General features: G+C 36.4%; 1 protein-coding gene across 5 annotated transcripts in view; it reads right to left on the bottom strand.

The window, feature by feature from the left end:
• Positions 1 to 3,652: 3,652 nt before the first annotated feature.
• The window catches only part of ZNF148 (zinc finger protein 148), a 41,608-nt gene continuing 19,984 nt past the window's right edge, over positions 3,653 to 25,276 (bottom strand). For 2 of the 5 annotated variants that reach the window (XM_051786650.1, XM_051786651.1), the window contains exons 2-7: positions 22,928 to 23,273; positions 21,590 to 21,715; positions 18,419 to 18,542; positions 17,660 to 17,743; positions 11,813 to 11,931; positions 3,653 to 11,480 (exon numbers count right to left, since the gene is read on the bottom strand). In XM_051786650.1, the coding sequence (XP_051642610.1) occupies positions 9,891 to 11,480; positions 11,813 to 11,931; positions 17,660 to 17,743; positions 18,419 to 18,542; positions 21,590 to 21,715; positions 22,928 to 23,257 (2,373 nt within the window). In that variant the 5' untranslated portion in view covers positions 23,258 to 23,273 and the 3' untranslated portion in view covers positions 3,653 to 9,890. Of the gene's footprint in view, positions 11,481 to 11,812; positions 11,932 to 17,659; positions 18,177 to 18,418; positions 19,269 to 21,589; positions 21,716 to 22,927; positions 23,274 to 25,276 lie in introns of those variants that run through there. The other 3 variants (XM_051786652.1, XM_051786653.1, XM_051786654.1) reach the window with 3 other exon arrangements.

Here is a 25,276-nt window from a genome sequence, read left to right as displayed (position 1 = left end):
CCAGCAATCATCCAGAAGTTCAAATACGGGAGGTAGGAACTGGATCTCATGCTTTCTGCACGATGTGCATGGCTGCTTACACACGCAAAGTGATGTAGCTGCAAAAGACACACACGCACACATTTTAAAACGGAACCTCACCAAACCATCCTGTTTAATTTCTGCCAGTGACTCAAACACGTATGCATTTGACTACCTTTGAAATTGAAAAGCTGGAGCAGATGGTGCAGCAGGAACCTGAAGACCAGCCCTGGTGTGACAGGGGAAGGACACTGCGGAGGAGGCAACTTACCTGAGCAACAAGGGCAGGGCTGTTGGCTTCAGAAAGGACAGCACACATGGGCTCCATTTTAACTCCGTATGCCAGTGGACAGCTCTCTTCTTTAAACCCCGTGTCTTGACAGCTAAAGCAGACAAAAAAGCAAACAATATTCTCTCGGAGACTATATTCTGTTGATTTGCCAAGCGCAATGCAGAAGATAACCAACACACGGGACACTTGAACACTCTTCCAGACTACCTCCCTAAGCCAACCCACCTCCAAATAGCTCAACTTTATCATAAACTGCTGCCTAACCTGAAGCTACAAAATAGTTTACCCTGTGCAGTGCAAGAAAAATACTAATTTCAGCTAGATATATTTAATGCCTCTAAATACACAAATAACCAATTATTTTAACAGAAAATTGTTTCCTTCTTCTAGCAAAAAAAAAAAAAAAAGGCAAGCCAATTTAAATAGACAATTTTTCTCACTCAAACCAAAATGTAGCTTCTGGCAAATTTTTTCAATATCAAAATATCGAAAAATATCTTGTTTTCAGTATCACTTTACTATTTGACAATTTTAATCACGTAAGCCAATACGCAGAAATGATCAGTTTTGATTTCTTATTTCCATTGTATAACTAAAACAAATAAAAATCAGTATAACTAATATAAGCAAACATAAAGACAAGCAGGGTGGCTGAGTACAGAGACACTTTGTCAGGCATGTTGCAGAGTGCACCCACAATTTAAAAATATTAAACATGAAACCATTGAAAGTAGTTACTATACTGGCTGGATGTTAACATACCACGTTAAGTAAGGTTGAAACAAAGTCATATCAAGTCATGGTGCTGTATTCACACCACACTTCAGAGGTATGCAAAGGCACTAGGAGACAGCAACACGGATCAGAGGGACTGAAAACCAGCAGCTTTCCCATGGCCAGTTCCCAAAACATCTGTGCTGATGTAGTCAGTGACCACCCTGGGCTGCGCATGGCCACCCCTGCTTAGGGCTGCTGTCCTTGGGTAAGACAGAAGAGCAACTCTCCTGAGTGCCCTTTCTCTGCTACCCTGCAAATTCAGTCAGCTCAGAGGGGGTTTAGGCTGAGGCCAGATGAAAAGCTCCTCTCCTGCAGCCCCCGCTGCCCAGAGGAGGTTCCCCGAGGTGGCTGGTGGAGAACGCCCAGGCAGTGACCCTGCAGGCTCCAGGCCCACCAGGAGAGGGGCTGCTGACATCCCAGACCTGCACAGCTCCTCCTGCCGTGCTCATCTGAGCACAGCTCAAGTCTTCACATGCTACTGCACTACTGTTTTTTCTCTTTAAAGAGCATTGTGCCACTTTTAACACTTTCTCACATAAAACTTGTTCTTACATGAAGTAAAATCAACAGAGCCATGCACTGCACCAAAATCGAGTATTTACCAAGAGGGACCCTACCAAAAGATTCAGGGAAACAATGCCGTAAACACACGAATAAATAAAGGTGAGAAAACTAAATTAACTTAAAAACTTAATTAATGCTATGGGGCATATTTCTGGTTTTGTAAGTGTATATATGCTATAATCTTCAATATTTCTCAAAATAATTGCTTCAACAATAGAAAAATCTATGTAACAAATACTCCATATATAACACATGCTATGAAATGATGTAGCACACATGGCATGCTGTTATACAACAGACTTGAAATCTTAAGTAATCAAGTTCACCTTTCTTAAATCTGAGATTCAAATGACGTCCTGGTTCTCATTATTATGAGGAGTTGCTGGGACTGAATAAACTCCCTCCAGTGCAAACAAAAATCACAAAAGGAAAGCTGACAGTCTAACACTAGGTGTTTCTATTGAAGTGATTCCAGTGCAATCCTCTCAGACAACCAGGATTAAATTTAAGGTCAGATATTCTGTTTGCTGTAATCAAAGGAGGCAATGAGATCCAAAGGAGAAGAAAACCCAAATAAGTTTTGTATGTCTCAAATCAATATTTAAATATTTCATTTAATTGTTGAAAAGTATCCACTTCAGTTCTTCACAATTATATGTATCTTTACATGTCTTCATCTGTCTCGTCAAGAAAGCAGATTTTGTTCGAAACTATCTAACACGAAAAATACTGCTAAGTCTATTCATAAAACAGTATTCTATATTTTTATTTTTCAAACAGCAAGTGACCACATTTAAAATGCATCATTTGCAAATATAAATTATCAAACTATTAGTTTAATTAAAAATAAAGCAAAAACATAACTTCCCTTAGTATCACAATACATAGAAGGGTATTATAAACCCAAAAAGACTAAGTTAACCATAAGAAAACAATAACGTCAAAAGTGATGAAACTCATTAAGTCACTTAATGAATAAATCAGTCCTAAGAATACAATACCATTCACCATGATTATGTAAAAAAAAGCAATCTTTCATTGTATTATACAGATAGAACAATCCAATCCTTCATGCCACATTTTGTAAACCATGATATAAATTACACTCACAGTCAAATGAACAGGAAGAATAACTCCCAAAATATTTTAAGTTGCTTTTAGGGCAGAAATAAAGGCAGAAATAGAATCCTTTAAAATATATCAAGTTTAACCAAAAAAATTCATTTGGTCAAGCTTGCTATCCAAATAGTTTTGTTTCCTGCAAAACTATTTTTGTCTTTTTTTGAATTATGAAATTTAAATGTTTTTACGTATTAAATGTAAGTCATATGTTGAACTACATTAAATCCTTTTATATTTGTATCATTTTTGCCATGAGACCCAAACATCTTCCATGTACCTATGTGCACACACACACACACACACAAACACACATGCACACACACTCCTCTTGGTATCAGGAAATTCCTCATTTCACAGGAATAATGAGAGACTCACATACTGATTTCTGTCAGAAACATAAGGAATATACAAATTCATACTCTTCAGGTTCCTATAAAACCATCTCTCACCTATATACATACTTTAACTCTTGGAATTCAGGTTACGGTCTTTTGTCTGATAACAAAGGGACGGAATAGATGTTGTAGGATAAAGAAATACTGTATAATAATTGAAATAAACCTATTGTCCTAAATTTATCTATACAAATTATCTTTTTTTTTAATTAATTGAAATACAAAGAAGGCATATTGACTTCAGAAAATAACACTATATCAGAAATTCACTGTAACAGTGTTCCACTATATATATCATAAAGTTTTTGTAACACAATTTCTTCTGTACACTAGATTTTGTACTAATTTCTCTGTCTTCAAATTCATTATATTTTCATATCCAATTCAGCACTGTTTAGTATGCCTTCAAAATAAAAGGAAGTCACTTGCTTTATTTGAATACCAAGTTCCCTCCCAGACAGCAATTAAAGAAAGACAAGACTACAAAGACAAAGTCCAGTATAATTCATTTCTGACAATGAAAATTTCAACCCCTCATACTGTTGCAAAATTCCTCCTACTGAAATGTTTTACTACAATAATAATAATTATAATAATTATAATAATAAAAAGCATACATTACATATAAAAGATACCAGTGTACTAAAAGTGACAGAAGTGGACTAGCAAATCCTTCAAAGCACATATTATATAAATGACTAGCATTTAAAAACATTTCTTTTTCTATAAAATGTAGGTCATATACATTTATAAATTGGGGGGGAGGTTCTAAAGCAGTGATGACTGTTCAAATAGTTATGCTGCTCTGTACAGTCTAATACCTATTCAATTCAAACTATAAGTTTGACATTTAGTTTATTTATCAGAATAAACCCATCTCAACATCTCATAGCTCATAATTTGAAAAATATGCAACTCAAATGACGAGGTGACTCCTAAGTTCACTGTTTATCTGCATATGAAATAAGAAGAGAACTACTCCTTTCTGTGGGAGGCCCCAGTCTCACCAGTTCAATATCAGGACTTAAAGACTCCAAATTAAGTAGAGGAACTGTCAGGAATCAGCACAGAAACAGAATAGTATCTCTCATCCTTTAGAGACACAGCTATTCAACTTTTGCAGTCTTCCTCATCTCGCAGAAGTGCAGCCAAGCCATTCATTTCTTACTCAAAGTGTGTACGGATGAAGCCATAGATCTAAAGACTGTCCTCTCTGTGACTGAAATTGTGCTGTGTAAACAATGTTTTATATTCCAGCAGGAGGACATTTGAATTTATTTATAAAAAAATGATTAAGAATATTCATTAACTCAAACAAGGCTATTAACTCCCAAAGGTATTTTTGGAACTTAACCTTATGCTACTTGTCAAGTTAGCACTGTCATGTATTATTGCTTACAAACAGTACATCATCTTATGCCTTCTAACAGAGCAGTACTGTGATCAGTTCATATTTACAGGCTTTTTTGTTTGTTTTAAACAAGCTATAAAAACATTACATACTTTACAGACAATACAAATACTCAAGTCAAACAAATGGAATGCATAACAATAAGAAACGTCATAAAGGAAGACTGACATAAGTCCTTGATTGTCAAGACACATTTATATTTATATATAAACTCTAGCTGTGCAGAATCAAAGATTCAATCATAGGTACATCCTTATTTGATAAATCATATTTACAGCATGGTATTGCATAAAAAAATAAAATAATGTTGTTTACACAATATTACCTTTCCATCCATTGGATTAAGGAAAGCAAGAAACAAGTCTTAGAAATGTTTGCTTGCCTCAGTTTGTGTTTCCTACCAAAAGATGTAATTTTAGAAAGGAAACAGAAGGTTTTGTAGGTCGAGTAGAGCAAAAGCGACTATAAATTTATTTCCCTGACACAAAGCAAATTAAACTTGAAGAAAAGTTTAAATTTTAAACTTAGACACATCTTTTCATTAGCAGTAATACTTTCTTAGTGCTTGTCCTTTGCAAAGTGAGTTTCAGCTAAATGCATTACATGCCTAACATAAACATGCATTACCATAAGTCGAATGAACTTTCAAAGTTACAAGGCTTCATTTTAGTAAAACATTTAACTCTATGAAACTGTGGCATTATTCATTTGCTTCAGTACCAACCATGTAATTTGAAAGTTCACATGTGTACTGGTACCGACGGCATAAGCATATTCCTGCCTGTTAACATTTCCAACCGGATTCCCAGGAGTATTAGGATTTTTCCCTGCAATTTGTAATGGTATTAAAACAAGCAAACAAAGGAGAATAAAAATCAAAGCTCTCAAAGCCAAGAAAATTTAGTTAGCAAATATACATACATAAAGTAATCCAATGCTGCAAAATTCAGAGTGAATTCATCCAAATATTCTGGTTCATTTCAAATAGTAACTACACATGATACAAATACTATAAAAATATTCTGATCAAGTGTGGAATATAATGTATCTGTCCAAGTGGAAAGTTTTCATAGGAGAACATGAATACTTTAGAATAAACTCCAAAAGTTACAGTAGAACCCCAATAATTCGCAGCAATGTCTTAGAAACCCTTTAAAAATGACAATTTTGAAAATAGCGAAGAAGCAGGCAACAAAAGCAAGGATGTCACATCACAAAATGTACTTTGTTCATTTATTTTGACAACTGTAATTTAGTTTTCAATACTCCTTCTATCTCCCAGTATACTAATGTAGATGCTGTAGTATACTTGGGTGAAGTAGTACAGTATTATTGTATGAGACCTCGCTACAGTATGTTTTAGACCATTGCAGAGAGGTGGGAAGAGACCATCAGGGATGTAGAAACCTACTGGATGCTCTGTTTAGAAGTCAGCGAATTAGCAAGATTTTACTGTACTTCTCAATTAACAATGAAAAGCTCCCGTCATCCAAAAAACTGACAAGTATAATATAAAAATAATACAAGTTGTTATTTCACATGAATACTTCCTTGTCCTATTTTCTTCTTGAAACACAATTTTCCTAAAGACAACACTAGGAGACACAAGATCATAAACATGGTTCTTTTATCGTCCAATTGAAATTGTTTATGTTGTTATTCGTAAACCAACATACAGTAATACACATGGTTAATCCTTCTCCCCAAAACTTGTCATTTATGATTAATTCATTCTCAAATCAAAGGAAGAAAATGTAAATGCCTATTAGTATACCATTACAAGCTGATTCCTTCATTGTCTGTTATATTAATGGTAAAACATATCAAAAGATTCATGCTAAAAGGGACACTGTCAAGTAATTTAGGACCAAAATATGTCCTATTAATAAGTGCGTATATATTTATATATATATATATATATACATACACATGTATTGTGTATATATATAGTTTGTTAATAAATGTCATCAGTTTCCTCTTTTTTTAAAATTATCACTGCTCTAACACTAGTAGATATCCCCCAAATGTCCACCTTACACACACACACACATTTGGTGCTTACATGACCTTTCATTAAGAATGTCTGTTGTTGGCTCAGGGGAATACACACAGTCACCCCAGCCTTGTGCTGACTGACTGAACAGCATCAGTACACGAACAGAGCAGAAAACCAAAGCTGCTTTTTTCCAAACATACATGAAAAACTAAAAAAACAAACAGTGCCCAGATCAACATGAAGAATGAGCATCTGTAGATTAAAAGCAGCAAAACGTGAGCGGTGAAAGATGTTATTAAATAATGTCATTATTAAACAAGCAGGAGCTTTTTACTGAGTTAAATCTAAATCATAGCAGTATATTTGGCTAACTCCTCCAGTGCAGAAAGCTTCACGCATCAGCGGATCAACTACTCACATCACTTTTAATTGTACATGTGGAAGAACCCTATGGGATAGTCCCTGTGGCTTAGACGGGGACTTCACAGCCTGTCCTAAGGCACAGAGTGTAGCTGGAGTGGCTCAGCAGCAGGCTAGGGAACGAGTTCTGACGTAAGGGATAACATTTCCTCAGGTGATTCCCCTTTGGCTGCAGGAAGAGCAAGTTCCTTCACTCTGTACAACAGTTTGCTCCCTCATGCTCCCATGGAGCAATTCCTAAGTGTGGAGATGGGATGGAGTGAGAGCGACTCTCCCTTACTCCTAAATCACCTTCTCCCAGCAGAGTATCAATGCAGTAACCTTTTCAAATAAAGCTGAGTCAGCCCCCTTAGGGAGAAGGAGGCTTTATTCCTCTTACCTCCCTATGGGGCCAGGGCAGTGCAGTAATAACCTGGCCTTTTTTTCCCTTCTGTTCCTTGCTGTATTCAACAAATAGTACAATTAATGACCATCTACTTGCAGCATCAGGGCATGAGAGCAAAGATGCCAACACAGTATTATTCAGGCAGCACAAGCAAAGATGTCATGGAAATGAAACACTCAAAATATGCATTACAAGAAGTGGCTTCCTGGGATATAGGGGCCATATATGTTATTTCTGTGCAACATAGAATAGAAAGTGAAGAAACCAAACTGACCATAAAGGAAGAAAACCAGAATCAGTTTAAAAATATTCTTTCAAAGAAATTTCTTTAAATGCATCATCAATAATCCAAAAGGAATTTACTTTTCTCTCCTAATGCCCGCTCTTTAACTTGGGGCCAAATATTTGGGCAAAACTATTGGTAAGTCATAGCACACTGAAACACCTTATTGTATTATACAGAGGGGTCAACAAATCAAAACAGAACCTGTTTTCTTATACAAAAGTATTAAGAAATAAGTTTACATAAATTGTATTTCTTGCCAATAAGAGAAGCAAACTATGGATAAAATAAATACCCTTTCTCCCTCAACTGTATCAAGTGAAGTTAGTGCTGTACTAGTGCTACCAGGGGGAAAAAGATAAAGAGTGGGATCAGTTTCCTGGTAATGAAAATTAAGAAAAATATTGCTACTGCTTTCAGAAGAGGTGGGAATTGTTCTAGGTCCCGTTCAAGTCCTTTCTTAAAAGATAGAATATATTTCAGCCCCTTGAGATGCAGTCTTTTCTCCTATCTGATGGCTTCGTCTGAGAGATACCAGCTAGCAACAGCACTGTAAAAGCATGTATGCAATCCTATTTTTAAAAAATCACCATATACATACCTACCCATATATGTGTGTGTGTGTGTGTGTGTGTGTTTTTCCCTGGTTAATCGGCCTACATGAGGCTTAAACTGCCTTAAACTACCAGACAGTGTCCCTTTAGGGAAGGTGCAATAGAATGAACATTACAGTTCAAAAATCTGTAACTTGTTAACTTAAACTACACAATAGTTAGGCTACTCAAATCTTACCACCTTAAAAATGCACACAGAACTACTTATCGTACCATACCGTATACTTCAAGACAAAGTACTATTCAAAAAAACATATTCGTGGTACAGGGATAAACTTTGTCCTTTATTTATACTGTGAAATGCAACGAAAACTTCTGATCACTCTCCTAGGCTGGAAAAAGAAATCCTGTTCACTAGCATCATTCACCGGTTTGGGGTTGGTAAAATTGTAATGACTTTCACTAAGCAAACACTAAAAAGGTAGGGAATCTGAATGCCTGCTTCTTCAGCTTTCAGGGATGCTTCAATAAATTTAATGGTCTGAATTGTCAAAATGCCAGACAGAGAATCAAAACAGTTTTTAGAGAAGCTAAGGATACCCCATCTCAAGTGTATTGAAGAGAATTACTGGAGTTGTGTGAGATGAAAATGATGCAACCGTATCAAACCTGAAAATCTCAAAATGGTTTTATTTTTTGAGAAATCGAAAACTATCAAGTTGGCTAAGTGCTCTATGTTAATCGTTATGAGTACGGAGGGTAAGGTACAATTAAGCTTTTAAATCTTGGAATACACAGTTTGTGTAAGCATTCTGCAATTGGGAATGTCATCTATAGAGTATTTTAGCTAAAACTCCAAAATCTTGGTATCTGTGTATGAAAAAGTCATTAAAAAGTTACATCTAGATTCAGCTGTACAAAGAAATACACATTACTTCAGGAATGAAGTAAAGGTTTTAGCAGTTAGGCATTCTGCTTAAAAAAAGTGTTTAAAGTATTTTAAATTAATTAGAATTTTAAATAGTAGAGTTAGTCTATCAGAATTCATTTTTTTTCCCTCCAAACACAACTCAAGGTAATGCAAAGCAGAAATAAAGGGCATATGATCTAAAACTTTTTTTGAGAGACTGAAGATTATTCTTCTAGAAAACGCCATCTTTTAAAGCCGTTTTTGCTTGACCTTTGAAACTTACTTGTTTATTCTGTGTGTTTAGTACATGTTGATTCCCTGCTGAAGAGCAATGACTATGCTGACAATTTTAGAAATGACAATGTGAATAATATCAGACAATTACTGTCCTCCCAAAGTATACAAGGAAACCAGCAAGGAAACAATCATGGGGGAAAGTCTTACCTGGGGATTTTTTTTATTTTAAATTTCATAGAAGGTAAAATATTTTCTGGACTCGAACAAGTGAATAATAAACTGCCTTTGATAGGGGCACCAACATCAGGCAGTTCAATTACTGGTGGCTAACCAAAAAATTTAAAAAAAAAAAAAAAAGAAAAAGGAAAAAAAAAAGAAAGAAGCAGTTATTGGTCTTGCTAATATCAGCTTACTTTTGTTTTAACATAGCGCTCTTAAAAGCTGTACAGAACTCCATCTTTTACAGAGCAACCCCCTTTTGACAAATGTGTTCTAAAGTGCCAGTATTATTTACAAAGATTTCTTAGCCAAAAGTCTGGCCCGTTGTGGCATCAGGTGAAGAAGTCATCCCAGCTCTGCTATCATTTACATTCACCAAGGGAAATTCTGGGAAATCAGCACTTGTCCCTGGTCCCCGAAGGTTCACCTGTCCATTGGCAGTGCTAAACTGAGATGATATTCCAGCTCTTGCCCCATGGTACTGAGCTCTAAAGGGCTGCTCAAAGGAGCTAATTTGATATGCTTGATGAACAGACTGTGCCTCTGCTTTCTTCTGAGAAGTTACTTGATCCAAGAAGTCCTGTGTAGAGGAGGAAGAAGAATGATTTGCCTCATCACCTGAAAAGGGAAAAGGGTGCTGCGAATCACCAACCATTAGTCCAAAATGAGACTTGTCTGGAGTTGTTCTTAATGGAGAGTTCATTCCTGATCGAAAGCTATTGACAGGTATAGATGTGTAGACCTTCTCCATGGAAGGAAATGCTGGCTGGGTTGTAAGAGTCTGGTTATCAGTCACAAAATTAAGGCTCGGGTTGTTCAAATAGGCATCATTTTGGCTAGTTCTGTCCAAAGCTTGTTGTAAAAACTTTGAATATTCTTGTAACATACTAGCTTTATCTGATGAGGAAGCTTGAGAGCTTGTTCCAACCGTCTCAGATTGGGTGACCTCAGATACTTCAGAGGAATTGATTGATATACTGGAGGTCACTTCCGTGTCAGCCACGCTGAAAGAGATCTCATGTTGTCCATTAGCCTTGTGTGAATAATGATCTAACAGAGTTTGCAGTACCTCATCTGGAATGACATTTTTGTCATGGTTACCTTTAATTTCAACATTCAGCGCCTGTGTGTCTAATATTGAGGCTGTAGCAGTTTCATCAATGACACTGGCCACAGCTGCCTGTGTTACTGAAGGTTGAGATGCTATGGTACTTACATTCAAGGCATATTCTCGACTGTTGTTACTGGCTGCTTGTAGATACCTCTTTTTCTTTAAGAACTGCATTGCATCATCATAATTAGTGCTGCTGTGTACAGGTTTACTGGGCCCTTCCTGTAATGTGTCCACCTGATCAATGTCAGCATTACCTTCAGAGTCCAGTAAACTTTGCTTATCCACAAGATCGAAGGCATACTTTGAAACCTTGCTGTCTTCATATGTAGACAAAGGTGAAATGGTTTGACTTTGCTCGAGTGGCTGTTTTAGACTCCTCTTGTTAACCTTTTTGAGAACAAGCTTAGGTGGGTGTATTTCTCCAGAATTTGCTTCTTCTAAGTGCGTTCCACTGACCGAAGAATGTGGCATCTCAACAGCATACTCCGCTACCATATATTCATCTTTTACTTTAGTACTGGAAGAGTACAAAGGCAAATAGTCATTTTTGTCCTTCTTGTGTTCCGATTTATCTGAACTTTCCTTATCCCCAGATTTTGTTTTCTCTGTTTTCTGCCTTTTCTTCTTTGGCAAGGAGCTGTCTTTCATAGGCGTTGAGAAACCAGAATCTTCCTCCGATGGCAAAAAGCCAACTTTGGTGGCACTTCTGTTCGGTTTCTTCTCGCGGTTCTCATGGCACATACGTTTGTGTTTCAGCACACGATCGGTCCTGGAGAAATACTGAAAAAGATGACGATGGTGATTATTATTATTATTATTAGGGAAAAATAAATATATTAGCAGAAAGAAACCTTTCATTCTAACAAATTTACTTGACAATTCATCCACTTTACCAGTTTCTAATGAAGTGTCAAACAACAGTCAATAAAATCAAGCACAGCCAGCCGTGCCTCTGTGCATCAAGAATGCCCACTTTAACAGAAACAACATTTGTTATACATTTATGTGTATGCACATGACTACAACCCATGGAGAAATCCCTGTCTGTACTACTTGGGAATCTAGTGCTGTTTTGTTTGTCAATCACGAAAGATTTCACCAAGTCATCTTACCTGCAAACAATATTCACACTGGTAAGGCTTCTCTCCACTGTGAGTTCTTTTGTGCCTTTCCATGTGATACTTCTGAATAAACCTCATACCACATTCATCACAACGAAATGGCTTTTCACCTGACAAAAAACATGTAGCAATGTTAATTGAAGAAAATGAATCAACGTTTTTCCATACAATTACCCGGTCAAATACTACATTCTTTATTAATAGTAGTAAGAGGATTTAGTCTATTGCTAATGAAAAACAACATAGGGCTTGCTCACACCACTATTTTTCCAATACTCAGTAGATGATGCCTCAAATTATTTTAAGCTTTTGTGCTAAAAAAAAACAAACCACCTTTAAAACTAAATCCTTACCCCTCTTTCTAATGGTGGTGCAAATATACGTCTTACACTTAACAAATGAAGAACTGCAAAGATGCTCTTCCTGAACTGCTGTTGCATCACATATTTTTAGGGCAGACGATTGTATAAAAATACCTCAATTCTCTCACCAACTCATGAACTCAAACCCATCCCTTCTAGGAGAGAATTATGCATTTCCAAACTTTGAATATAACATTTTTGAGAGTGCTCTGTATTTTTCCATATTTTTTACCTTATCTGTATGTAGAATTGAAATAACTGCTTTGAAAAAATCCTACTATTTTGGTCAGAACTCAAATTTATTTATTTTTTAAAAACTAATTAAAAATATTTTATTTTAAAAACTAAGTTGAAAAAAAGGAACCTCTATAGCTAAACTGGTGTTTGCATACTTACAGATTTCTCATTTGCTCGGTTTGGTTTTTGGTTTTATCCTTTACTTTCATGAAGCATTTGTTCAGAAAATATGCACTGCCCTGAATTCATCTTCAGTTCTCCCCTTATTTTTCCTCACAAAGAAGCCCTGCAATGATCTTTTCTGGGCTCTATTTTTGTTTCTTTTAACTTTTGCCTTACATCTTCCCTCTGATATTCTTTATTTTCTATGTTTCTCTGACAAAACTTAAAAATTCCAAGTGCATTGAAAAGTTAGTTTTGCTTTTACAGAAGTTCACTATTATTTAATAGAACTCAGCCTGAACAATAGTGATCTTTCCTCTTAATATTTACTATGAAATCTTTTGGACTGACACAGAGATCAGGGATTGTCGTGGCAGCATCTGTCAACATCCTCTTTGTTCTGGATACTGCACTGCACTGATTTTTGGGATATAAACCATCTATGCTTTGTTTCCAGAAATATGCAGACTATTGCTGTTTTCTGAAGTAGTTTTATTCTTACTAATTATGTTATGGACTAACTTTATTAAATTAACAATAATTATCAACATTTAACATTTGAAATTAATTCATTTTATTATTTAAAATGTTATGAGTGTGGTTTTCCATTTACAATAGAACTGTTTAGCCACATCCTTCTAGAAATGGAAATACAGTACCTTAAAATATGGTGCCTGTATTTATAGAAACTAGAATGAAAAATATCTGTATCGCCCACACGTGCTCCTAGTCAGATCATTAATGCCCAGAGTTTCAACTGCCTTAATTCCAAGCAATTTCTAAATCTCTCTCTTTGTAAGCTTATGTCCTGTTTCCAGTTATTAATTCTTACCTCTCCATGTGGCTTTTCAGCCAATTCCTTTCTTAGATGAAATTATTCCAATTTATTCTCTCCTAAATCAAATTATCTCCTCTACTCAGATCTCTCAGCTTCTTCCATCAGTTCTTTTTTCTACAAGCTCACAACCTCAGCATCCTACCTCTTCTTTCACTTGAGTTAGAGACCTTTATCATTTCTTGCTTATTAATAATTACCATAAAACTTTGCTTGTTTTCAGCACTTTTGTAAGCTGTAATATCTATCATATAATTCTCTCATACTGTCTATAAGCAAATCCTTCTCTCTGGCCTATTTCTTAACTTTCAAACTCCAGTTTCATTCTTCACCTTCTCTTTATTTGTTGGGCACCCTCATGACTATGGTGTTTTACTCCCATCAAGCCTGTTGAGACTTTCTGCATCAAATTCCAATCCTTGTCTTCAGTTTTCAGCAAGATGAGGCAAGATCTTTAGATGCCATTGTTCTCTTCCATTCCCAAAGTCTACTACTTAATCCTTACAGTTTTCTTTCCCTTTGCTCCACTATTCTACCTGGTGTTTCTTTTAAATTGCCTCTTCCAACAACTCTCCTTACATTGTCTCTAAGTTTGCTTTCATGCTACCTTATGTTTTTCTAGAGAAAGGAGCAACTGTTTGGTGATCTGTCTGAGCCTTATAGCAAAATAGCTTGGTCCTGTTCTGGCTCTGAACAGCCCCCTAAGGAGCTATTCTGCTACCCCAGGAAATGCAGAACACTTCTTTAATACACTTACCTGCAGCCTTATCCTCATTTCTGCAAATGAATGGTCACAGAGTTCCTTAACATTCATCTACTCAAGCTGGTTATTTGCTGGCAGAAGACTCCCTCAGCTACCTATTCCCATTTCAAGGCTTAAAAAGGGCCAAACAGGGGTTCTGAGGGTTTTTGGTGTATTATGACCACCAGCTATTTTGGAGACTTTCAGGGTGCATACAAAGGCACTGCTGGCCATGCCTTAACTGGGAGAAAATTCTACGGACACTGCCCTTGAACTGCTCAGCACAACACAGAAAATGGTATTTTTCAGTAGAATTCCAGAATGGAAGTAAGATTAAGAAAAACTTTGTGAAACTGATACCATACTTAATTTTGGCTTTAATCTTCACAAGGAAGATAATGTTAGAAAAAGATTAAAAATTAATATGGAGATACGCTTCCAATAATAATTTCTTAGCAGAGGCCTGAAACTTCAGATGCCTTCTGCAATTTTGTTGTACTTTTCAAACAGGATCTATGGCAAATGGAGGAGATCGTTAATAACAGTCTTTTGCTAATGCATGGAGAATCCAGGACATTTTTCTGAAATGTCTTGTTGAGTGGGATAGAATTAGATGTATAAAAAGAAGTCAAAATTTAAAAATACAATAATTACTGCATTATTTACGAACACAGCTTATGTGTTTGTCTATGTTGGCAATCTATTAAAACCCAGTAATAGAACTGTACATAAAGTGTTGTACAAATATTATGTGTATGAAGGCTGTAACAATTATAAAACCTCAGGCATTTTAAAATCTAAACAGACAAAAAACAAATCATAAAATAACAAAGAAGACAAAAAAAATCAGCAGGACTGAATAAGAAGGCACTTGAATCATGAGCCCCATTGCTGTTTTATTTTTTTAAATGTAATCTCAGTTTTTGTGATTAAAATGGAAAGTAGGGTGGCTTACACAATTAGGACACATGAATGCATGAGTGAGTAAGGTGTATAGAAACATCTCTAAGTAAAAAGAAAGCAGACATATTAGGAAAAAAAAAGAACATTCAGCATCTTCTGGAGTCTAGTAAACTGAAAATACGAAAATATTTGTGTACTAGTGACTCTTCCCTCTCTGACAACTAAAATGGCAATTTTCTGACTCATTAGGGAAAAGTTTAGCAGCAGGGTTCTAGCACTGCTGCCCTCCTCTACATACAATTATTCCTAGTAAGTGAATTTTGTATTAATGCAATGTCTGCTTTTAGATGCAACTGTTTAATTATTTACACAAAAAAAAGGTTGTTCATTGATTGCTTCATTACTCCCTCATAACATTTCATTTGAAGGAGCAGTTCAGAGAACCAAATTCAAACCAGACTGGAACTAGCTGGAGCACCTGTAAATAGGGGGCTTGTAACAGGCATAAAATGGGGCTTCTAAGTGTTACCACTGGCTTTGATTGGCTTAAAATAAACAGGAAAATTTTATAAACATTTTTAAAAGAGTAAGAGACATCCTGTTCTCCATCAGTGTTTTGAACACTGTACAAAAACTGGTGCTAAAAGTGATCATTCCCAGAGGTAAAAATGCAAAATAAAAAGAAAAAAAATGAAGTATTTAATTTATAAGGAACATTCCTTAAAAGAATATGAATGATACAAATAGATCTTTTCTTTACTTCCATCAAAGTGAAACGCAGACCCACTGCACACCTTCTCGTTAGAGAAGCAAGCTGAAAATGCAGCTTTTCTGGATGGGTTTAGTTATACAGTCCTGAACAACAGAGTAACTACACAAACAGCTAAGGCCCAGTAGTAAACACGGTCATATAGAGGTGAAAGCACACACAGGCATGCAGAATGCCAATTAACTACACTATACCTGAGTAATTTTAAACACAAGCACCATCTTCAATTTTCTAAGAAACTACCAAACTATACCTCAGGATGCTGAGGAAAGGAGGAAAATATATGTATCTTAAAAAGTCAGATAACAATATGGTTAATTTGTTAAATGGCACCTTTTTCTCTGCTAAACAACTACTAGCATATGGTAGAGCTGGCATAAAAACCTGCAATCCCACCAACACCACCCCCTCCCTCCAAAGCTTAAAATCAACACAGAATTCTCATTAGAGCTAGAAGCTGAATTAGAAAAGATAATTAAATCAATTTATAAAATATTTGCAGTCAAGCATTAATTAACTAAATTGCCCAGACTCTCATTTTCAAAGCCACGTACAGGGAATAATCCTCGTTTGAAAAAAAAGAAAAATCTTCCAAAAAATGTGAAGACTGCACTTAAATTTTTGCCTTTTTTTTTTTTTTTTTTTTTTTTTTTTTGCAAGGGGGACAGATAGATGGAAGAGAGTGAATGAGCATTCTTTTCAAGAATAGTATCTACACAAAGTGGAGGCAGCATGGTTCACCAATTCAGAGCCAGAGGAAAGACTAGGAGCAGAACAAAGACACTGGACAGAAGAATGGAAGACTCTTCTGTGGCTGACTGGCTGAAGGAAACCTACTTAGTCTGGACTCATGGCAACCTAGGATACAAAAATCCCATAAACAACAGGGCATTTGTGCATGTAACTCCCTGTACACTGCTCTGAAAATTCATTTTGCAGAGTTTTTTCTCCCTCTCAACCCTTACACATGCACACACTGCACTGCGTGTTAGTAGCTTTCATATCCATTTAAATGCTACAGCCAAGAAACACTGTGCACATTCACCAGCTCTGCTTTTCTGAAAAAGAGGCTGAGAAATTGGCATCTAGTCCAAAAGGGACCATATTACAAAATATTTAAAGAGGGATTGAAAGGCCATGCACCAAAATGCCAAAAACCCAATGAAACCAAACCTGTTAAAGAATGTGGTTCTGTGTGGTGCAACAAGATAAAAAAATAAACATGAATAAACTTTAACGCTCTTTGGTTTAAAACTTCAGGCCTTATTTGACCTATATTGCGTATTTTTAAACTAAGACTCTTACTTTTAGAACAGTTCTGAATTAAACCTAAAAGAAAAAGTGGGTGAAAAGAAAAGCTGATACTAATACCTTTGGGGTTAGGCATTTTGGCCATTTTAGTCCTGGCACTTTTCCATCAAATTCCAAAACAAACAAACAAACAAACAAACAAACAAATAAATCTATGGAAATGGAATTTGGAAGTCCCCGTTACCTGAATTAACTTGACAGAACAAAAGATAGAACTGCTTAACAAACCTTGACTATTATGAATGCACAAACTTCAGGATTTGCTGCTCTGGGGCTATTTATAGAAAACTACTTACAGATCTGCTTACTAGAGTTCATACTCACTTTACAGCCAAAAGGAAAGTGGAGCAAGTTGAAAGCACAAAACTAATTTCTTTTTTAAAGTTTTATAACATGTGTTAAGTAAAAACAAATTACAACAGGGTTTTAGGCTGCATATTTATTACCAGAAACCTTGCCTGAGTGGGGAAACAGTTTTTAAGCACGCCAGTAAAGATACTCAAGGCACTATACTCACCAGTATGAATCTTCTCATGCCTCTGTAGCAGGTACTTCTGTATGAAACGCATGTCGCACTGACTGCACTGAAATGGTTTTTCACCTTGAACAATATAATTCCACATCCATAAGTTAATATCTACACACTGTTGTTTCTGATAACTACTTTTGAGGAATATTAAAATGTCTATTAAAAAAAACCAGCATCTGAGCGAATTCCAAAAATACTCTAATACAAAAAAAAACATTAGCCTTACTAAGTATAGGAACTGCGGAGTTCTTTCCATGATCCTAAGAGTCACATTAAGTCTAGCACGGAAGAGTGATCTGGAATGGCTGTAATTTCCTCATGAACAAGATCAATCACGATGCTGGCATAAGTCTGCATTCAGGATACTGGCAAGCTATTATAATGGTAAGTACCTTTTTCACTTCTCCGAACCAGAGAGATACCTCATCAGGCAAATAAGCAGCCGGAGCACATTTTACAAAGGGGTCAATTTTGGCACTTAGGCTACAAGTCAACCCATAACTTTCTGATAAAGAAAGAAAAGAAACCTTGTAAACAGTTAGGTCTTCAGTTTATTAAACATATGTTGATTTTTTTTTTCTTTTTTCTGGTATTCTTTTGACACTTTGGTGCATGGAATCTCTAAGCTTAGATGCCAAGTTAGCTACACTCTTAAAACTGAAATTCGCATAGAGCTGAAAACATTTTTAACATAAGTAAACAACTCTTTATATAGTAGAAAAAGACAAATTTGAAGTCAAGCAGTACCTGTATGAATGAAGACATGTCTCTGTAAATGGTAGTTGGTTCTAAAGGCAGCATTGCAATGCTCACAAACATGAGATTTGTGGGTTTTCAGACCAAGTGATCCATCCTCATTTATTGTAAGGATCTATTTTAAAAAGAGTAAAATTTGTTCTCACACTACCCTCTAAAGGTGTCTTATTAACTACAAAAAAAAAACACATTAATTTTTGCGATGCAGAGAATTTAAATATTTCAGGTAAAACAATGCTAATTTCTACAAAGCTATGCGTTAAGCTTCTAGTACACATTTCCAATTGCAGTCCAATCCAACTTGTGTCTCGTTGTGCATTAAGAGATATTTCAACAGGACAGAGGCAAAAGCAGCTCATGGAAAATCAGCTTAGAGCTTCCCTAGACACAGCTGAGTCACTTTATACGCTACTGTTTACTTTGTCCATCCGTTGGAAAGGATGCAAAGTAACCAAATCACCTCTGGGCACTAAACCATGGATAAGCATACTTTAAAGCAAAAGTGAAAAGTTATATTCTATTTTCAAATCACAACTCTGAATGTTTGCTAAAAGGCATTAAAACTTAACAAAAATAGTCATATAAATTATCTACGTCTACATAATACCAGTAGAGGCAAAATTATATTTTAAAAAGCAAAACTCCAAAGCCAAACAACCAAGAAAATAGTATTAGCATTCTCCCCTTTCAGGTTTTTCACTCAATAAAGTATTGCTCACTCAATATACATATTAAAGCATTTCCTTGACGAATTCAACTTGCCACACTCAATTGCTTTGCTGTCAAACAAAGCCACTATTTTCATAAAAGTTAAAAAAACTTATATTTAAAAATTGCACTATATCTACCTTAGTCAATAAAGCTAATCACAGGTTTTCTCTAATTTGTCAGAAAGAAAAAGAAAAAAAAAACACCCCAAACCAAAACCCAGACTCTACTATCTCTGGCAAGAGAATAAGAAAACCAGTAAACAAATTACATTTCTAAAAGTCTTGCTTAACTGGAAACAGAACTATAAAGAAAAGCTTAAGTAACCTTAAATAAAACCGTTTAGTCCCTTGTTATTAACAAAAAATGAAAGTCTGATGGGGAAACACATCTGCAATTTGATTAGCTACGACATTTTAGGTTTTATGATAATGACAGTGATGAGAAAGAGAGAGTCAATAACTGAAACAGTAGCTCTGCAATAGTAGCAAATACTGTAGGATCTACCTAACTTTAAATTCTGCTGCATCAAAACTCAGCAAGAGTGAAAGTCTCGAGCTAACAAATTCTTGTGCATTCACTCTGAAGGACAAGTACATTCATACGTTTGTAAGACTGGTATGTTACAGCTCCAGTCACAGATAGAGACAGTTGTAAAAGCTCTGTTCTGTAACCACATACAGCTGATGAAACGGACTGGGTCTTTAAAACAAATTTAAATACATGTTATGAAATGCTTTTCATATATTATGTTGGAATTTTAAAATAATTGTGCAGAGAATAACATTTAATGTCACAGTTATCCTAAACCTGGGCTCTTCAACTGCGTCTATTCATTGTACCACATCTTAAATGAAGAAAGTTAACTTAGTCAATGCAGCTCCCCTAATAAAAGCAACAAAAAAAAGCTTGTGCGTGTGTGTGTGTGCGCGTGCGTATGTGTGTGCACGTGTGTGTGTGCGTGGAAGAGGGAAAAGGAGACAGGATTCATAGTAACTAATGACTTTTTATTTATCTGATCACTACACTAATATAAGATAGAATTTTAAATGCTTCAGGATGTTAACTGACTTCCATTTGTCAAAGTTCCAGCTGCTGTTGGAGGGAAAATCAACCCCATTACTCTGGAAATACTAAACTTAAACTGCAGCAGGCTCTCACCTATGTTGGTCCTTCAGCTTTTTTCTGCCTTTCTACTCTGACAAGTCTGAAAAAGTGGAAAAGAGACTGAAAAACAACCTGCTTAACGATTCTCCTGATCATTGTTCAATCTTTTGTCATCTCAAAAGACTAAACCTGGCAGATTGGGAGATAAAAAGGAAGCATGCAAGTTCACGTCTGTAGAAAGAGGGACACACGCCTCTCCTACCTTGCCATGTTTCCATGGAAGTGATCTGTGGATGTACTCAACCTAGATCTCCTTTTTCTATCAAAGGGAGAAGTGAGAAGAAAATGCACAGGATTTGGAACTTGCTTCCACACCCAATCTGAAGCAATTTCTCAACTTTCCAAGAATACTACAAGTGCAACCTTATCTGACAGTGCTTTGGGGAGGACTGGAAGGTCCTGCTCCCAGGGCAACAAAAAGGTCTGGGAGATTTTCTTGCTGTTACGGTGAGTTTTCCTTCAATGTATAAACAGTTTGGGTTGATTTCTGAGTAGGCTTATCTTAATGCTGCCGTGTGATAACATATAACTGATTTCTGTCTATCAGAGCAGCCTGGATATGTTCTATTTTAAGTCTGAAGGTTAACACTGATTTGGGGACTTACTAGAAGATACAGCACTGCTACCTCATGAGGTGAAATGATTCTGGTTTTATCTGAAGTGCTTCTCAATAGGAGAAAATTGTTTTCAGACATACAGGGGTACATACTCTTCACGAATGGATCTACAAAACAAATTTTGAAGTAACAAACCAGCAGCTATGGTAAGAATTTCTTGATATAAATAAATACATATATGAAGATGATTATGACCACAGGAATTTTCCCTACCAGTAAATTATTTTATATATATTAGTAAACTTTTTAGAATTTTCAAAACTACCATTTTAGATTTCTTTTTAAAACTTTTCACTACTATGCATGAAGCATATAAAATTGTCAGGCTCACAGAAAAGCACAACTATTATTAGATAGATACAGAGTAATGATTTAAAAGTTGTCTACAAAGCTACTGACTCATAATTTAAAAAAAAAAATATTTGGAGAGAGAACTGCCTGGAGAGACAGATGTTAAAATATGTCAAGAGTTCATGTTGCTAAAAAGAGTTCAAAGAAAAACACTGTTATATCAGTTTTGTTTTGGGTCTCTGCTGAACTTCAGAACTGCATCTTTACTGAGCAAACAAACAATTTCCAGCCTAACTACTTCAAATGCTAATGAAATTAGTCATAGTCAACCAAATCTTCAGGTCCTTTTAATCTTGGTTTTGCCAAATCAATGTCTTACTTTTGCTGGTGAACGCTGTTTTCTTTTCTTCTTTTTCTGCAAATCTACTGGCTCTCGTATTTGTTTTTTGTCTCGTTTCTGTTGTTCAGATGCATCAGTAAAGGTAATTTCTTGCTTTACACTGATCTGTTAAGATACCAAGTGCCAGTTTCAGGTAAGGTTCTCACTACAGAAAAGCAATTTTTCAATTTTAGAAGATGACAAACTGCTGAAACAGAAAACCTTTTTCTAAGGGAATTATCTTCTGGCTTCATTCTTTCAGAAATTTAAGTGAAAGGAATAATATGTATCTTAAATAAAAAGGGCACAGTTAATTTCCTCAATGACATTTTGATGTATCCTTTCATTCATCTCCCAAGGTCTTTTTTCCTGACCTGTGGTGATTTTGAGATCAGTTCTTATGTTAAAATCACTTCCATCTGTAAAACCATTCAGTTTTTCATACCTATTTTACTTTAGTCCACGCTGTTGTCAATGCAAGATTTAACGGAATAGTTTATTATATATTTAAGACAGAAGTATTTTTTAAGAAAAAAAAAAAAGACCAGTTCAAATGAAGTTTTGGGGGAAAAAAAAAATCTTCATTTAATGTGACCCTTAAAAAAGACCATGATACTCTTACATTTTTCTAACACCTGAACCACCTGATCTGCAGCTAACAGAGAAGTGTTTTAACAGTGCTACCTTTCTGAAGGTTATTCTTCGTGTGTAAGGCTATCTATGTTTATAGTCCTGGTAATTGTCCTTTATGTTTGAAGGGTAACAGTGATGATGTGCTGCATTACAGGCAGATGCTCTGTTTTCGAAAGGAAGTCATCTACATGCTCTCTGGGAAAGCCAAGGTATGCCTTCTATGAGATATCGTGGAGGGGCATATTTATGGTCATGTATGAAGTGTCACAGTCCAACCTGCAGTGTGAATGCAATTGCTAAGCGTCCACATACCTTAAAAACACACAAGATGCTTCCTATAGCAAAAGCAACTAAATAGTACTATAAACAGCATAAAAAGCACCTTTTAATATCACTATTTATTCTGGTTTGTAGTTACCCTTGAACATTGAATATACTTAAAGGAGCACATTTTAATGCATTAGTTCTATGGTAGCAGCCTGCTTATAAAATATTTATAAAACAGATACTTAAAGATTATACTTAATTGGTAAAATTTATCCACAGCCAGAGGCAAATGACATTTTCAGAAATAGCACCCGTTCATAAATATTTTGATAATCATAATCCAAACAAGCAATTAATAGATTCTTGCCAGAGTAGGATTAGACTACCAGATCAAGCTTCCTAGTAATTTCTCCAATATTTCACAAAGAAATTGCTTACAGGGACATTAACAGCATACTGTAGCCCTTGAGGAAGTCTATCTTGCGCATCCATTTCATCATCATTTTTTACCGTCTCCTCATGGACCATGAGTTCATCATGTGAAATCATCTCTTGCTGTCGAAGTTCACTTTCCTGTAACACTTCATCTGTTGCAAGAATTTCTTGGTGCGGCATAGTCCGATCTTGAAGCACTGCCTCTTGCCGTTCTCTCGATACTCCAGACTGGTCAGATACTGCACCCATCCCTACCATAGCCCTGGATGACTGCATTTGGTCTATGCCACCACATTTAAGAAATAATCCTCCCAGCTTGTCTTCAATGTTCATTCTTAAGTGCAATTACCTACAAAGAAAGTTTTAATAGTAAACATCTACAATTGGTGCACTTGCTTAAAAGTTTTTACTTAAAAACATTTTATAAGAGCTCAAGTCAGTACTCAACATAAACACATGCACTCCTAAAATTGATACTGAATAAGAGCCAAACGTTGGATAGTTTGGTGTAACATAGAAAGATTCTCCTTTCACACACATCCATGTGTACCCAATTGAACGCTTTCAAATAAAAGGTTTCAAACCAAAGTACCCTCTGACTACTGGCAAAGTTCTGGTAATTAAATGATAGCTAAATCCTCCTTCTTATCCCTTAGAAAACTTCTATTTTTTTTCCTGTGTGCCCTTTTTACTCTGTTCCCTTTTTCCATTTTGACTGTCTTTTACAAATGCCTCTTTCATTTTGGTCCTGTTCTCCTATTTCCTTGTCCCTTTTGTGCCCTTTCACTGCTGCTACCCCAGGGCATATTGTAGCTGCTGGAACATCTTAATATCCACAAGTGAGAGAAAACTGGGCAGCATCAAAAGCAGAGTGGCCAGCAGGTTGAGGGAGGGGATACTCCTCCACTCTCAAGACCCCATCTGGAGTGCTGCATCCAGCTCTGGGGACACAGTGAAGAAAGATGTGAAACTGCTGCAGTGAGCCCAGAGTAGACTACAAACATGCTTAGAGGGCTGAGCACCTCTGCTATGCTGACAGGCTCAGAGAGTTGGGGTTGTTCAGCCTGGAGAATAGAAGGCTCTGGAGAGACCTTATTGCAGCCTTTCAATACTTAAAAGGGGGCTTATAAGATGGGGATAAATCTTTTAGCAGGGCCTGTTTCAATAAGACAACACATAATGGTTTTAAATTAAGAGATGGTCAATTTAGACTAGATATAAGGAAGAATATTTTTACAGTGAGGGTGCTGAAACACTGGCAGGGGTTGCCCAGAGAGGTGATGGATGCCCCATCCAGGGAAATATTCAAGGCCAGGTTGGATGGGGCTGAGCAACCCGATCTAGTTGAAGATGTCCCTGCTCATTGCAGGGGGTTGGACTAGGTGGTCTTTAAAAGTCCCTCCCAGCCCAAACCATTCTGTGATTCTATGAAAATGCAATTTTCTGGCTAAAGGTATATATCACATAAAGACTATAGAGAGGTCAGAACTGTTAGTAAAAAACGCATTCTCTTTTACCTCCACTAAGCTGGAGCATTAATCAGGAAATATAAATTCCAATCATGAAAAGCAATACCCTTAAATTGACTTATGTTACACAGACAGATATAAAATCATAATATTCCAACAAGTGTCATGACATTATTAATTGGTTTTTAACATAGAATGGCAGGCTTTTGTGAAGCTGGAAGTGGCAGCATCTTCTCATTCTACTAGTTATATATGCAAGATAGTTCTACTACTCTTCTCCTTGGCTTATTGGATGTCCAGCCACAGCAGTCAGGTTCCTTCACCCTATTCCCCAGGCCCATAACTCCTACCATTCCACATTGCCCTGGCCTGCTCCTTCAGACAGACATACCAACAGACAGACAGAGAAAACATCCTTCCTCCACTCCTCTATCTCCCCACAGCTGGAGGGCAAAGGCTACACATACAAATGCTACAGCAGACACAGGAGTGGGAGCAGAAACACAGTGGAGCTGGACAACACACAGCAGGCCCAGATAAAGCACCAGACAGGGATCTTAGGGAGTATTACGACAGTGTCAGCACCTTTGATTTTGATGCATTCAGAATTATGATACAGATGTGGTGTTGGCATATTGCTTTAAATTCCATCCACCTTGGAGTGCACCACAGAGAAAGGCTCCATCTCCATTCAAGTCTTAAGTCAGAGGCTGTGCTGCTTTCCCTGCAGCTCACAATGACAACTCATAACCAAAGAAATCAGATCTCTCTGCCTAAAACCATCGGGGCCATCACCCTGCAGAACTGCACCACTACAGCCCATGCAAAACAGACTCGATCAAGCAAATGTAAATCAAATCTCTAAATTTCCATTTTCAGTTTG

This window comes from Manacus candei, unplaced genomic scaffold, assembly GCF_025592945.1.
Source record: "Manacus candei isolate 608988 ecotype Guabito, Panama unplaced genomic scaffold, ASM2559294v1 h1tg000023l, whole genome shotgun sequence".
Classification (NCBI taxonomy): domain Eukaryota; kingdom Metazoa; phylum Chordata; class Aves; order Passeriformes; family Pipridae; genus Manacus; species Manacus candei.
The sequence above is the reverse complement of the archived record's forward strand: the minus strand, read 5'-3'. Positions and strand labels throughout refer to the sequence as shown.